This window comes from Anguilla rostrata, chromosome 11 (genome assembly GCF_018555375.3).
Source record: "Anguilla rostrata isolate EN2019 chromosome 11, ASM1855537v3, whole genome shotgun sequence".
In the NCBI taxonomy this organism is placed as follows: domain Eukaryota; kingdom Metazoa; phylum Chordata; class Actinopteri; order Anguilliformes; family Anguillidae; genus Anguilla; species Anguilla rostrata.
In genome coordinates, this window is record NC_057943.1 from 3,073,466 (window position 1) to 3,086,341 (window position 12,876).

Below are 12,876 nucleotides of genomic sequence, written 5' to 3' on the forward strand. Positions count from 1 at the left end.
TGTCTCCCCTTGTTATCTCGCATTGTACTTCAGTTCTCCGCCAGCTAGAGGTCGCTGTAGCTTCTGTCAGGTCATTTCTCAAACGATAATAACATTTGCACTATCTCAATCTAAATTGATGAAGTAATTTCCACTAATTAAGTACTGGTGATTGACGGCAGTGTTTACAAGCGACACTCGCATGTTAAATTCAGTTCGATTACTTCTTACTGTCGATTCTTCAGCAGGGGGATAGAATTCATTGGTAAAATCGTCTGGCTGAGTTAATAGGTGGAAGCAATGCATGGTTAGGTCATTACTTTCTAAACCCCGGACTTTTCACCTCTGCACAATCGCAGGTCTAAAGTGCATGAATATTTAAGCCCCGGCACGCTCTGTAAGAGAAATAAACTTTAGAAAAGTGGAGGATCCGATTATCGCTGGCAGTATAGTTTTGCGGCACAAATCTGGTACAAGTGACAGAATTGGAAGGAAACGCCGTTTTGGAAACCACGACGTTATAAAAGAATTGGTACAGTTTTGTCAAAATCTCTGGCAGGTAGGACCGTGTGTTGCCAGGTGATCTACATTCTTGAGGGTCCTTAACGGATGATGATCAAGGTAACTATGTTTGGCATCGTAGAGATGACATGTATTGCAACCTATGAAATGGATGCGTTTTTGTTTTATTCTGTTTTTTTATTTCTCGTGTCCTTGTCTGAATCGCCCCTTTTCCCGTACAACTGAGCTGAAAAAAATATTCCGTCTGAGTGGTAAAATCTCCCCAAGGGTAATTGTAGCAACAGCTGTCTTGTAAAACTCCACAGGATGCCATTTCGCAATGTCATCAAATCCAACGCTTGGATGCATACTAATTGCAAGTGTGTGAATAAACCATAGGAATAAACCCGTCATTGTGTCATTTAGAAAAACGTGTAGCTTTTTGCAAGTACTAAATTGAATACGAGTTTCGGAGCAAATAATAGACGTATTCCACAGTTTAAAAAAAAAAATATGTTGATAAAATGTTGGTTGGTTTGATATTGTTTAATGATACGAGGGAAAATGAGACGCTTATGCCATTTATCACTTTACATGGTTTTTATAGTTTTAGTTCTTCTCCCCTTCTGCCTCCCACATTTAATCTCGTGGGCAAACTTGTATGTATGCAGGGCCTGTATTCTGCACCTTCTCTGTGTTTGCTGCAGACTGCAGTCAAATGGCGTGCATCAACATCAACAAGCGCCTTCGAAATGAACTGTGACGTATGCGGAAGTAAGTGGAAGGACCAATGAACTACATTGGGGCGGACATTTGTAGTCTGTCACCATAAAACAAAAACTCGCTCGCGTGATATGTTATCATTCAGCATTATAACGAGTATAACGGAACCACTGCTACCGCGGTACAGGGGTTGAGTGGATGAAGGAAAATGACGGGCCAGTCCACGAGGAAACGCCTTTGGAAATTCGCGAAAATAACATGTCTGAGTTTGACATTTCTGCTGGCTGTGCTGCTGCTCGTGGCGGGGATCAGGACCATGTCGTTGGACGTGAACGCGGGGCTTCAGTTGGCGAACTGGGAAAACACGAGTGCCGTTGCTCCCGATATCAGTCATCAACAGAGAGAGCAACTCTTGGCAAGTTTCAAAGGTCAGAATGAAATTCACGTAGTTGCATGAATGAAAACGAAAGGTTTTCGTTTTTTTTTAAACTTCTTAAATGTATGAGAAGTTATGTGGATTTGCTAAGGTTTGATACGCAAAGTTGCAGCTGCAAGTGAAAAAATCAATCACTACCTGTTCACTTGGATTGCAAGCTAGATGGATTATTGTCATTTATAAAATTATTTGAAATTTCTAGCTGCGGACAAACTAGCGACATTTAAGTCAGCATTCGAGGAAGTTGTGGCTAGCCTGCTTTACGTTCACTAGTTGTGTAACAACAGGCTGTTGTCATTTTGTAATTATGCGGTACGTTAGTTTAAAAAAAAATTTTTTTTTTTAAATTCTGACTTTGGTTTATTCTTTTCATTTCCCGAAGCGGCGATTCGGATTCCCACCGTGTCTTTCAGTGAAACGGACCAGAACACCACTGCGCTCGCGGAGTTCAACATTTTGCTGAAAAGAGGTGCTGCCACTTTCGCCAACTGCCAATGTATACCAATGTTTGGCCTGTGGGGCGTTAGCTATTGTAGTCATTGCTCACTTCTGTGGAATGTTGACAATTAATTATATGCGATATTGAAATGGCAAGACACAAAAAGCGTGCTACATTTAGCTCCTTAAATAATACTGTCCCTCCCTTCCTGCATCCTGTGTACAGTGCCTTGAAGAATTATTTGCCCTCGTCCTGATTTCCTCTATTATTACATATTTCTCACACTGAATGGTTTCACATCTTTAGTATAAAAATGTAATATTAGACTAAGGGAACATAAGTAAACACAAAATACATTTTTTTTAATTGTTCAATTTTTGCCTCTGCTTAGCGTTCCCCATAGTGTTCTCCTCTGAGCTGGTCAAGCATGAAGTGGTGGCCAGTTACAGCCACCTGTTCTGGGTGCCCGGCTCGGACCCCGCCCTGACGCCCTACATGCTGCTCGCGCACATCGACGTGGTGCCGGCCGCGGAGAGCGACGGTTGGGAGGCCCCGCCCTTTTCCGCCGAGGAGATCGACGGTTTCATCTACGGCCGCGGCACCATCGACAACAAGCAGTCCGTCATGGTTAGAACTGGGAAAAGACCCTTTTTTAATCTGTTTTTATTTGCGCGCGTTTTTACGCGACTAAAAACGCTGGTTCCAGTGCTTCCCATTTTATGAGGAGCAGCTGGGTCCCACGCAGCACTCTCTCTACCCCACAGTTCATGCACCGTTATCTCCGTTACACTCTGAGAAAATAAAGGTACCCTGTAGGTGCTTTTTTTGTGCTTTAAGGAACAGATTTCCCAAATGTACCTGAAGGTGCAATAATGTTCTATTTGGGTACTAATAAGTAGGTTTTACAAGCAAAAAAGGATACAAATGATACACATGACTTTGCTTTTCGTGTGGTTTTATGTACCTATAGGGTGCCACGCCAGTGAGAAGCGGTTGTACCTTCATCAGCACTTTTTCATGACTTTTTTCTGATAGTGTAAAGAGCATGGTTGTCCAGTGTAAAGCTTGGTCTAACCAGGCAGGTTTAACACAAATCTGAGCGAGAGGCATAAACCCACCATGCATTTTCATTGCCTTGAATAATGACTGAGTTAGTTCAGTAATTGCAGAGTGAAAGGCTGCTTATAAAAGCACTAATCGGAGTTCCTACCTGTGTCCCTAAAAGGGCATCCTGCAGGCGCTGGAGTACCTGTTGGAGAGAGGGTACCGGCCCCGACGGGGGTTCTACATCGGCCTGGGGCACGACGAAGAGGTGAGTCACCTGCGCAGAGCTGCGCAAACCTGCGCACGCAGGTGAGCAGGACTCTTAGCTCACTGCCTTAAAAACACGCATTAGCTGCAGCACAGGTCCATTACCTGCAGCACGGTCACATAAACTGCAGCACAGGTCCATTACCTGCAGCACGGTCACATTACTTGCAGCACAGGTACATTACCTGCAGCACGGTCACATAACCTGCAGCACAGGTACATTACCTGCAGCACAGGTGCATTTCTGCATTAGTGCAGCTCGAGTTAAAATGTTTTGGACTTTGGAGTAGTTTTTTGGGTGTGCAGTTTAAACAATCTCAGTCGGAATGACTAAGCAGTTGGACCTTATCTTAGGCTATAATATGTATTCTTCAGTAGAACGTTTCTTCCTCTCTGCATATTGCTGTTGTTTCTGGGTCGTGCTGGTGCAGGTGCAGCTGGGGTGGAACCCGGCTTTCCAGCTGTAATCAGCAATTAACACGAGCGATCTTCAGAGTACCAGAGTGGTTATTGGCACATTGCTTTTCTATTATAATACATGGTGCATTGTTTCAAGTACTGTAATTGACTACTTCCTGTTTAAAGGGTGTTTTTGAAACATTGAATTAACTTGTGAACTGAAGAAGGCTCAGGTAAAAATATTCATGCACACGAAACTCCAGTAAAAAACCTTGCATTTGAGTGCAGGCTTTTTTTTTTTTTTTTTTTCCTTTTCTGCATTTCACCTGCTGCCCCATTTGACATAACTGTGGGCCCCTGATCCACAGATTAATAAATTTGCCTTTAAACAGCGCCCCATACGGTCTGCAGGAGTACAACACTCAGGACACGCCCAATTCTATCCCCCCCCCCCCCCCCAAAAAAAATTATTTCTCTACCTTCCCTTCTACAAGTTAATTCTAGTGGCAAAGGATTACCCATCAGTGGAATGTTATGGCCTGACCATTGTACTTCTCATAATGCTTGGGATATTGGTGATTTATGAATCTAGGCCATTTCTTTGTGTACTTAGTGCAAGTATGAATTAGAGTGTCAGCTAAATGGCAAAAATGTAAATGTTGATCTGGCCCCGTCTGGCCCCCCGTCTGGCCCCCTGTCTGGTCTGGCCCCCTGTCTGACCCCCGGTGTGGTCCCTGTCTCTCAGGTGAGTGGCCGGGAAGGTGCTGCAAATATCGTGAAGGTGCTGAAGTCTCGTGGGGTGAAGCTGGCGTATGTCCTGGATGAGGGCCTGGGCGTGCTGGACGGGATTATCAGCGGTCTGGATGGGCCTGCAGCTCTGTGAGGCTCTGTGTATGTGTGTGTGTGGGAGTGTGTGCGTGCACGTGAGCATGTGTATGTGTGCGTGGTGTGTGTACGTGTGTGTGTGTGCGCGTGGGTGCCCATGTGTGTATGTGTATGTGTGTGTATGTAAGAGCTTGCGTGCGTGTGTGTATATGTCTGATATTTTCTCCTCTGACTCTGCGCATGGTTTCTCTCTCGGTCTCTGTGTTAAACGTGCTTGCCTTGCGGTCCTCCTTCGCTCCAGCATTGGGATCACTGAGAAGGGCATGGCCAACGTGAAGCTGAGCGTCACCACCGCCCCTGGCCACTCCTCTATGCCCCCCAGGGAGTCCAGCATCGGCATCCTGGCTGCCGCGGTGACCAGGTGAGACCCCCAGAACCCCCGCACGCTGCTGCTGCTGCCGTGGGTTACAGATAAAAACAGCCAGGAAGCCAACGTGTGGGGAAAAAAAATTAACGGGACTGTACGTTCATGTGAAGTACAGTATCGGCACAAATATGGAAACGCTGTGCTTAAAGGTGTTTAGTACCCTTAAAACTTTAATCTGTGCCCTTGTCTTCTGTTGTAGTTTCTCTGAGCAGTTTTCATCTGTAAAAATGTATTTGAAACAGATTATAAAAATTCAAACAGTAAGATACATTAGACTGCTCAATTTTGTAGACACAAATTAATATATATAGGTATTTGTAATGATTATTACTTGTTTTATTATTTCTTCATTTTTGTTGATATTACACTTACTGCATATTACATTTATTTTGCCAAGATAGAGAAGCGGTTGCAAGATGAATCCTCATTAATCCTCAAACCGTGATTATAAATGAAGTGTTTCCACCATTTGCGCCAGTACTGTACATGTTGGTAGGACAGAGATGGTGACCACGGTTACGGCCTGTTAAAAACGAGCCGCTGTCCCCGGCTACTTCCTTCCACCTGCCTCCCGTCAAAGCGAGTCGGCTTTTATCAAAGCGGGCAATTTGTTACGCAAAACACGGTCGATAAAGCAAACAAGCGGTCATTCAGTGTGCGTATTCGCGTATGGTGTGGAACTGAAATGAGAGCGAGTATCACCGTTAGGCCGGAAACACACCCTACGTTAGCACGCGAGCGCAGACGCCTCGAGCTACGCGAACTCGGTTTCACGCGTAGTTTCGTTCTGAAAATGTGTCACCTGACATTCTTAACGCAATGCAAGCGCGCGGGCATTATAGCAGGCGACGACAGAATGAAGCCGTCGCCTTTCGCTCAGTCTTTCCACAGCTGTCCTGGATCGCCCCCCCTTGAGGACTCTGGTTTATTACCTCCACGTGGACATGAGAACACACGTTAAGTGTGTACAACCGGCCTGTGCGTTGGCAGAGCATCGGTTTGGCGTTGTCGTTTGCGTTTTGCATACTTACGCAGGGTGTGTTTTGGGGCCTTAGAGTATTGCTGATATAAAGGGAAATAAACCCTTCATTTCAGCTGATGGGTAAATGCATAGGTCAATCAGTCAATCAATCAAATTTTATTTGTATAGCGTATTTTATAGCAGTTGTCACAAGAGTTCCATGCTAATTGTAATGTGCCCCCGCCCCCCAGATTAGAGGTGAACCAGATGCCTCGCCTGTTTGGCTATGGCCCCGAGCGAGGGACCTTTGAACACTTGGCCCACAAGGTAAACACCCCGCCCTGCCCCCACCCTGCCCTGCCCCGCCCACACCCTGCCCTGCCCACACCCTGCCCTGCAGCGTTCCCACAATCCTTCAGGAACGTTGAACACTTCTATCACCAATGGGTTCTGGGAAGAGCTGCACATCCTTACTAAGTTGTTTTTTTAATTTTTTTTAATTTTATTTTAAAAACTAAACTGTCATATCCATTCCCTGTCACTGTAATTCTGTGTTCCACACCATGCAACATGGATAGGTCTTGCTACGTCCTAATGTGAACTTTTCAAATGGGTATTGATTTCCCTTTAAGCAGCAAACTTACATCAAGCTCCAAAGCAATATACATATGATTTTGACTGTATCAAAGTAATTTAGATCAAGTGAAAAAACAAATGAACAAAAACTACATATCCCAGGGTGCCCTGGAACTATTTACTCAACTTGCTTTATTGTTTCTTACTTTGATCTCTTCCTCTTGTTTTTTGTTGCCAGTTTGGACTTCCTCTCAAGTTCATTATGTCCAACATCTGGCTGTTTTCCCCTTTACTTGGCAGGTAAGTAGTTTGTTTGCAGAGATTTTTTTGGCTGAGTCTTTGCTATTAAATAAATTGCATCAATTAAAATTGACATTTTCGAATTCCATTCCTGTTTCCAGGGTAATGGAGCGAAAACCAGACACAAACGCCTTTGTCCGAACAACACTCGCCGTCACCATGTTTAACTCTGGCGTGAAGGTACTGCTACCAAACCCCCAAATTTTATAGTATCAAAATTAAAAACCCAAATGATTTTGAGTGCAGTGTGTGACATTCTGGGAGGGAGATGCAGCAGAGCGAGAGAGAGAGAGAGAGAGAGAGCGCGCACCCACACCGACACAAAATCAAATAAACAAAACGGCTTCACCCTTTGCCCACACAGGTTTCCGGTCAAAAACCAATAAACGAAAACAACAAGCTGAAATAACAGCTAGACAAAAGAAAGCAAAACCCAGCCACAGCTTCTCAGCTCACCTCTGGTCTCAGCTGGACAGTTCTTCCCCTGCCGGTTCCTTTCTCTGTCTTCTGTGCTGGGACAAACACACACTCAAAACTAGACTTTCTCTGCATGTGTGTGTGTGTGTGTGTGTGTGCTCCCAGTCTCGGCCCCGTACCGTGGAGAAGAACACACCTTTAAGCACCTGGGCTGATTCCTTAATGCAACCCAGGTGCGTGTGCTCTCTCCACCGGTCGGCGTGGCCGAGACTAATCCGCTTCTCCCTCGGACCGAATATCACATTCAGCCTTTGAAGAAGGTGAAAGCTGAATCTTGAGCGACATTTATTTGATGTGCACTGCAGTTATGCCTTTTATCCAGTAGGTGGCACACTTATCACAGTCTTTGGCAGTGCTCTGCAATTTGCTTTGTATTGTGGCTTATTTGAGTCTCTCTCTCTCTCTCTCTCCCCTGACAGATTAATGTCATCCCTCCATACGCCGAAGCCTTCGTAAATCTGCGCATTCACTCTTCGCAGACGGTGCAAGAGGTGAGCATTGTGCACCTACGCAAAACATCTGTCACCTAAGCAACCAAACATTCTGTCAAGTCCCAAGATAACTGTTAGAGGGGTTATAATGCTGTTGATGTTATCACTGAAGCATCAATCCACTGGCAGGGGTGTTCAGCCTTATCCGAAAACGGTTGGTGTGGGAGCAAGTTTTCGGTCTAGCACTGCAACACCTGATTAAACTAATTAACTAATCACGGCCTTCAGTCAAGAACTTGATAAGCAGAATCAGGGGTCTCAGTGCTGCACTAAAACTAAAACCTGCACCCACACCGGCCCTTTTCTGGATAAGAGTGGACACCCCTGTGCTGAGGCACTGACGTGACCAATGCCCTCCCCCCCGACCCCCCAGGTTCTGGATCTGATCCGGTCCACGGTGGGTGACGAGCGGGTGAAGGTGGAGCTGGTGAACGGGTTCGACCCGCTCCCTGTCAGTGCGTACGACGAGACGGCGTTCGGGTACCAGATCATTAAGAAGACGACGCTGGACATGTTCCCCCAGCTCACCGTGGCACCTGGTGAGTCATCCCCTCACTGGCACTGGGGTTGCCAGGTACAGGGAATATCCCCCGACCTCTGCCTTGTTCACCCTGGGGTTGCCAGGTACAGGGAATGTCCCCCGGTGTACCACCTCGTTCACCCTGGGGTTGCCAGGAACAGGGAATATCCTCAGTCCTCCACCTCGTTCACCCTGGGGTTGCCAGGTACAGGGAATATCCTCCGTCCTCTGCCTCGTTCACCCTGGGGTTGCCAGGTGCAGGGAATATCCCCCGACCTCCGCCTTGTTCACCCTGGGGTTGCCAGGTACAAGGAATATCCTCCACCTCCGCCTCGTTCACCCTGGGGTTGCCAAGTACGGGGAATATCCCTGCCCACCGTCTCCTCCACCCTCAGTAGCAGTGTTAAATCAGTGTTAGGCATTCTGCCAATGATATGGAGTAGTGTACTGCAGATTTAATGGGTCCTGTTATATGACTGTTAATATTGCAGTTATACATGCGCGCTCAGCACTTTCTGTGACTTTAGTATCTGAAATTGAGAAAGTATGTTTGTGGTGATCAAACAGAATGTTTAAATGTGTTAGGCAATGCAGTGCATTGTGGGTAGGTCACAGCAGGGCCGTAGTCATTTCCTCTCCAAATGTTTCTCTAAGTGAAAAAATCTTTTGATTTATGAAGACCATTAAAATAAGGGTCTCTGATGTTCTGAGTTTGAAATCTATGCCCAGGCGGTGTTCGTTTGGCGGATTTCAGAGAAGGCCGTTGCGCCAGATTAGTTCTTTTTGTCTGCTTTTTCTTTCGCCAGGCGTGTGTGTTGGAAACACAGACAGCCGCCACTACGTCGACCTGACCACAGACATTTACCGATACGCTCCTACCTGGTTTAAACCTGGAGACCCAGGCAGGTGAGTGACTGTCTCTGTGCAGCTGGATGAACACTGTGACAGCTGTGGGAGGTGCACAAGGGGACGGTACAATCAAAATGGACTCCCGGACAGAGCCCAGACCCCCACTGTAGCACTGTTTAGTCCAGGGTCCATCACAGAGTCTGTAGGCAGTCAGGTTTTGTACAGAGAGAACTTCAATTTAATCGGTGAGACCTTTCTGAATTACATTGTAAATCACCTCCTCTCCTTGCAGTACCCGTGTTATTTTTTTAGACAGCCCTGCTGTACGGACTGCACACCATGGCCTGTGGGCCTCAAAGTGGGAGGTGCTTTCCTTAATGCTTCAGTGTGCAAGGTCACATACGGGATTAGAATGTTCTTAACTGAACATTCTAATGCTGATGCAACAATCGCTGCTGGCGACTGAAAGCAGCGGAGTTCTAGAACATTGGCTTCTTTTGAACGAAAATATTCCAAAGAAAACGTACCCTTCAAAGAGGGTTAAGGAGCTGTGTCACAAACCCAGTGCTCTTACCGTAAACTTCAGCTCTGGCATTAACCCGGTGCCCGTGTGCCCCCCCCCCGCCTCGCACGACCCAGGTTCCACGGCGTGAACGAGAGGATATCCGCCAACAACTATGAGGAGCTGGTGAAGTTCTACTTCCTGCTATTCCAGAACTGTGACATCACAAAGCTGCCGGAGACGCACGGCAGCGACCATGAACTGTGAGTGGGGGGGGGGGGCGGGGGCTGAGCACCGCCCACGGGCACACCACTGGCTGCTTGTGTCCGAGGGACCTTGATCAGACGGGACAGCCTGCACTATTTGGGTGTGATTATGTCAAAGTGGCGGGACGGTTGCCATGGAGATTTCCTTGAAATGACTGTTGCAGTGCGAGAGAGGTCATGTGACCTTTTTTTTGAAAGTGATTAGTTGCTGATTAGCCTTGTCAGTGAAACTTGGATGCTGGATTCACGTGTGATTTTGATGACTACTGTGGACATAACGCAAAGCGTGTGCCTTAATTTTACAATACTGCTTCTGAGCCAGTGTGCAATCTTATGGATAAGAGCGTCTGCTAAATGCCTGTAAGGTAATGTAATGTAATAAAAAGAATTCTAATAATTTGAATACATGTCTTTATATCTTTACAAAGTCTTGCGTCTGCATTTGCCCCAGTCAATAATTTTACAGTTACTGACAGACCTTGCTTTACACACAGATGAAGTATTGTTGGTAAAGATCGCCAGTAGTCTGCCATTTTTGTAGGGTGTACATTTGATGGGCAGGGTGTGCATGTCGCATGCTTTGTGACACACCTGGGAGGGAGATGCACCCTAATTTGTCGCATGGAGAGAGAGAGAGAGAGAGAGAGAGATGGAGAGCTCACCCACACCAACACAAAATCAAATAAACAAAACTTCTCTGTCACGGGTTCCTGGGCAAAAACAATAAACTAACACAACAAACTTAAAATAGCAAAAGAGAGCAAAGCAGCTTTTCAACTCACTGCTCTTTAGCTTTTCAGTGCCGTTTCTTTTGTCTTCTGTGCTCTCCGAAACAAACTCCACAGTGGACTTGCGCTCTCTCTGTCTCTCTCTCCCCCTCTCTCTCTCTCTCTCTCTCTCTCCCTCTCTCTCTCTTCCGCCCCCCCCTCAATTCAGTTCAGCTCAATTCAAAAATGCTTTGTTAACATGACGAATTTCAGGACGTGTTGCCAAAGCTTTACAAAACGCATTACAGATGTACATAAACTGAATTATAATGTACACAAACGAATAAACATCTAACAAATGCGTGCAAGTACTCATTATTAGAAATCATTATAATATGTAGAATAATAATAAAGTGACAAATGACTACTCATCATAATTTAGAATAATAATAATATAGTATAATTTATTACATTATTATAATAGAATAATAATGAAGAAACAAATGACAGTTCATCATAATTTACAAACCTTAATGGTCACAACTGTCCCTCAGGCTGTGGCAGGTAGCTACATGTTGTGCAGCCAAATTTTGGGCGCAATTTTTCCCAGGACAATTTGAATTTCTCAAATTCGGGTAGATTTGGAATTTTGTCGTGAATTTTGGGAAGAGATGTGCTATAATGTTTCTGGATTTCTTAATGAGGACTAGCAGCTCTGTCTCCAGCTGATCTTTGCTGCAGTGGGAGCACAGCCTCTCCTCCCTGGGCAGCCAGGTCTGCCTGTGTCGGCCTGTCTCTGTCGCTAGGCTGTGAATCTACTTCGCCAATGTTTTCCTTAGCTTGGGGTTTTTCACTGTGGTCTGCCACAGTGTATTTTTAGGGCCAAATAACATGCCAATTTGCTCTTTTCTTTTTTGTTTAAGTTTGCCCATAAGTAATGTACTCTCTCTCTCTCTCTCTCTCTCTGTCTGTCTTATCTGTCTTCAATGCAATTCAATTCACTGAGCTTTATTGACATGAACATATTGCCAAAGCAAACAGGAAACGTACAAAAACAAGTTGTATAACTTGAACACGTAATGCTTCAAAAATGATAACTGGAGTTCAAATATAATGAAAAAATAGTAGTTAGTGTTTCGAAAGTGTAAACTAAAAAATAAATAAGTAAATAAAATAGATGAAGTTATTTATTGTCTATATCTCCCTTCCTCCCCTCGAAGAATGGGAAGTTTCTCATTGTCGGGAAGGTTTGGGAAATTTAGGAAAACCTGTGTAATTTTGTGGAAGAACATTTCTCTTTCTCTTATTTTGGGCATTTTAGTAGAATGTCTAGTACTCTCTCTCTGAGGAGGAGGAACAGGATGCAAGAGGGGGAGGTAACGGATCTCATTACTGGTTTTTAGGGGGATGGTTTCAGAACGGCTCCGTATAGAACACGTGTATTTTAGTTTGCATAGCAATGCAAGTAAATGAGGCTATTTGTGTTGTGGATGATAAGCAACATTCTGCAAGACATGGGTGGAATTTGAATGGTTTTGTTTTTATACTCTGGTTTTTATTGTGTTTTTACTTGTTTTATTTATTGGTTTTATTCATTTCTTACTGGAGGTCTGTTTTCTGATGGGTTTATTGTTCTGTATTGGGTTTCATTTTTCTTGAAAAATCTTTCTTGGTTCTTTTTATCCTATGTTAGTGTCTTTTACGAACACTGAAGTGGAATGAAGGATACCGCTTATTTATTTGCCTCTGAAATTATATTTGCGACGATCAAATAAATGGGACATAAAATTTTAAAAAACGGCCTTGGCCCTGGACTGTGCTGAATGCCACAGTGTGCAGTTAGCTAAAATTAATATTAATAAACACATTAACGTAAGTATAAAAAAGTATATCCACTCGGAACATTTGCCCACTCCTGTGCTTTTTGCTCTAGGCACTGTGCTTTGTATGGACAGCGGTGTGAAGTAAATGTTTGATGAGGAAACAAAATAGCCCAAAACGAAATTGGAGACGCTTGTGAAGGTATCCGTGGGGCCGTGTCACGAGGATCCTGGGGAAATGTTTGGAGATCGTTCCGTGTGGACACAGGGAGATCTGGTCGGGCAAGCAGGATGCACACTGTGAGAGGTCTTCCTTTCGACTGTGTGTGTGTGTAATCGCCTTCACTGGACGGACTGCAGTGGCCTG

At 45.0% G+C, this 12,876-nt stretch overlaps 1 protein-coding gene across 3 annotated transcripts in view; it reads left to right on the forward strand.

Moving 5' to 3' along the window:
* LOC135235227 (N-fatty-acyl-amino acid synthase/hydrolase PM20D1.2-like) overlaps positions 1-12,876 on the forward strand; it is a 21,347-nt gene continuing 8,471 nt past the window's right edge. Inside the window, exons 1-14 of one of the 3 annotated variants that reach the window (XM_064300512.1) lie at positions 1-600; positions 1,188-1,631; positions 2,022-2,108; positions 2,470-2,705; positions 3,304-3,390; positions 4,534-4,667; positions 4,915-5,034; positions 6,253-6,328; positions 6,816-6,877; positions 6,979-7,057; positions 7,774-7,845; positions 8,219-8,384; positions 9,172-9,271; positions 9,854-9,979. In XM_064300512.1, the coding sequence (XP_064156582.1) occupies positions 1,412-1,631; positions 2,022-2,108; positions 2,470-2,705; positions 3,304-3,390; positions 4,534-4,667; positions 4,915-5,034; positions 6,253-6,328; positions 6,816-6,877; positions 6,979-7,057; positions 7,774-7,845; positions 8,219-8,384; positions 9,172-9,271; positions 9,854-9,979 (1,565 nt within the window). In that variant the 5' untranslated portion in view covers positions 1-600; positions 1,188-1,411. Of the gene's footprint in view, positions 601-1,187; positions 1,632-2,021; positions 2,109-2,469; positions 2,706-3,303; positions 3,391-4,533; positions 4,668-4,914; positions 5,035-6,252; positions 6,329-6,815; positions 6,878-6,978; positions 7,058-7,773; positions 7,846-8,218; positions 8,385-9,171; positions 9,272-9,853; positions 10,386-12,876 lie in introns of those variants that run through there. The other 2 variants (XM_064300513.1, XM_064300514.1) reach the window with 2 other exon arrangements.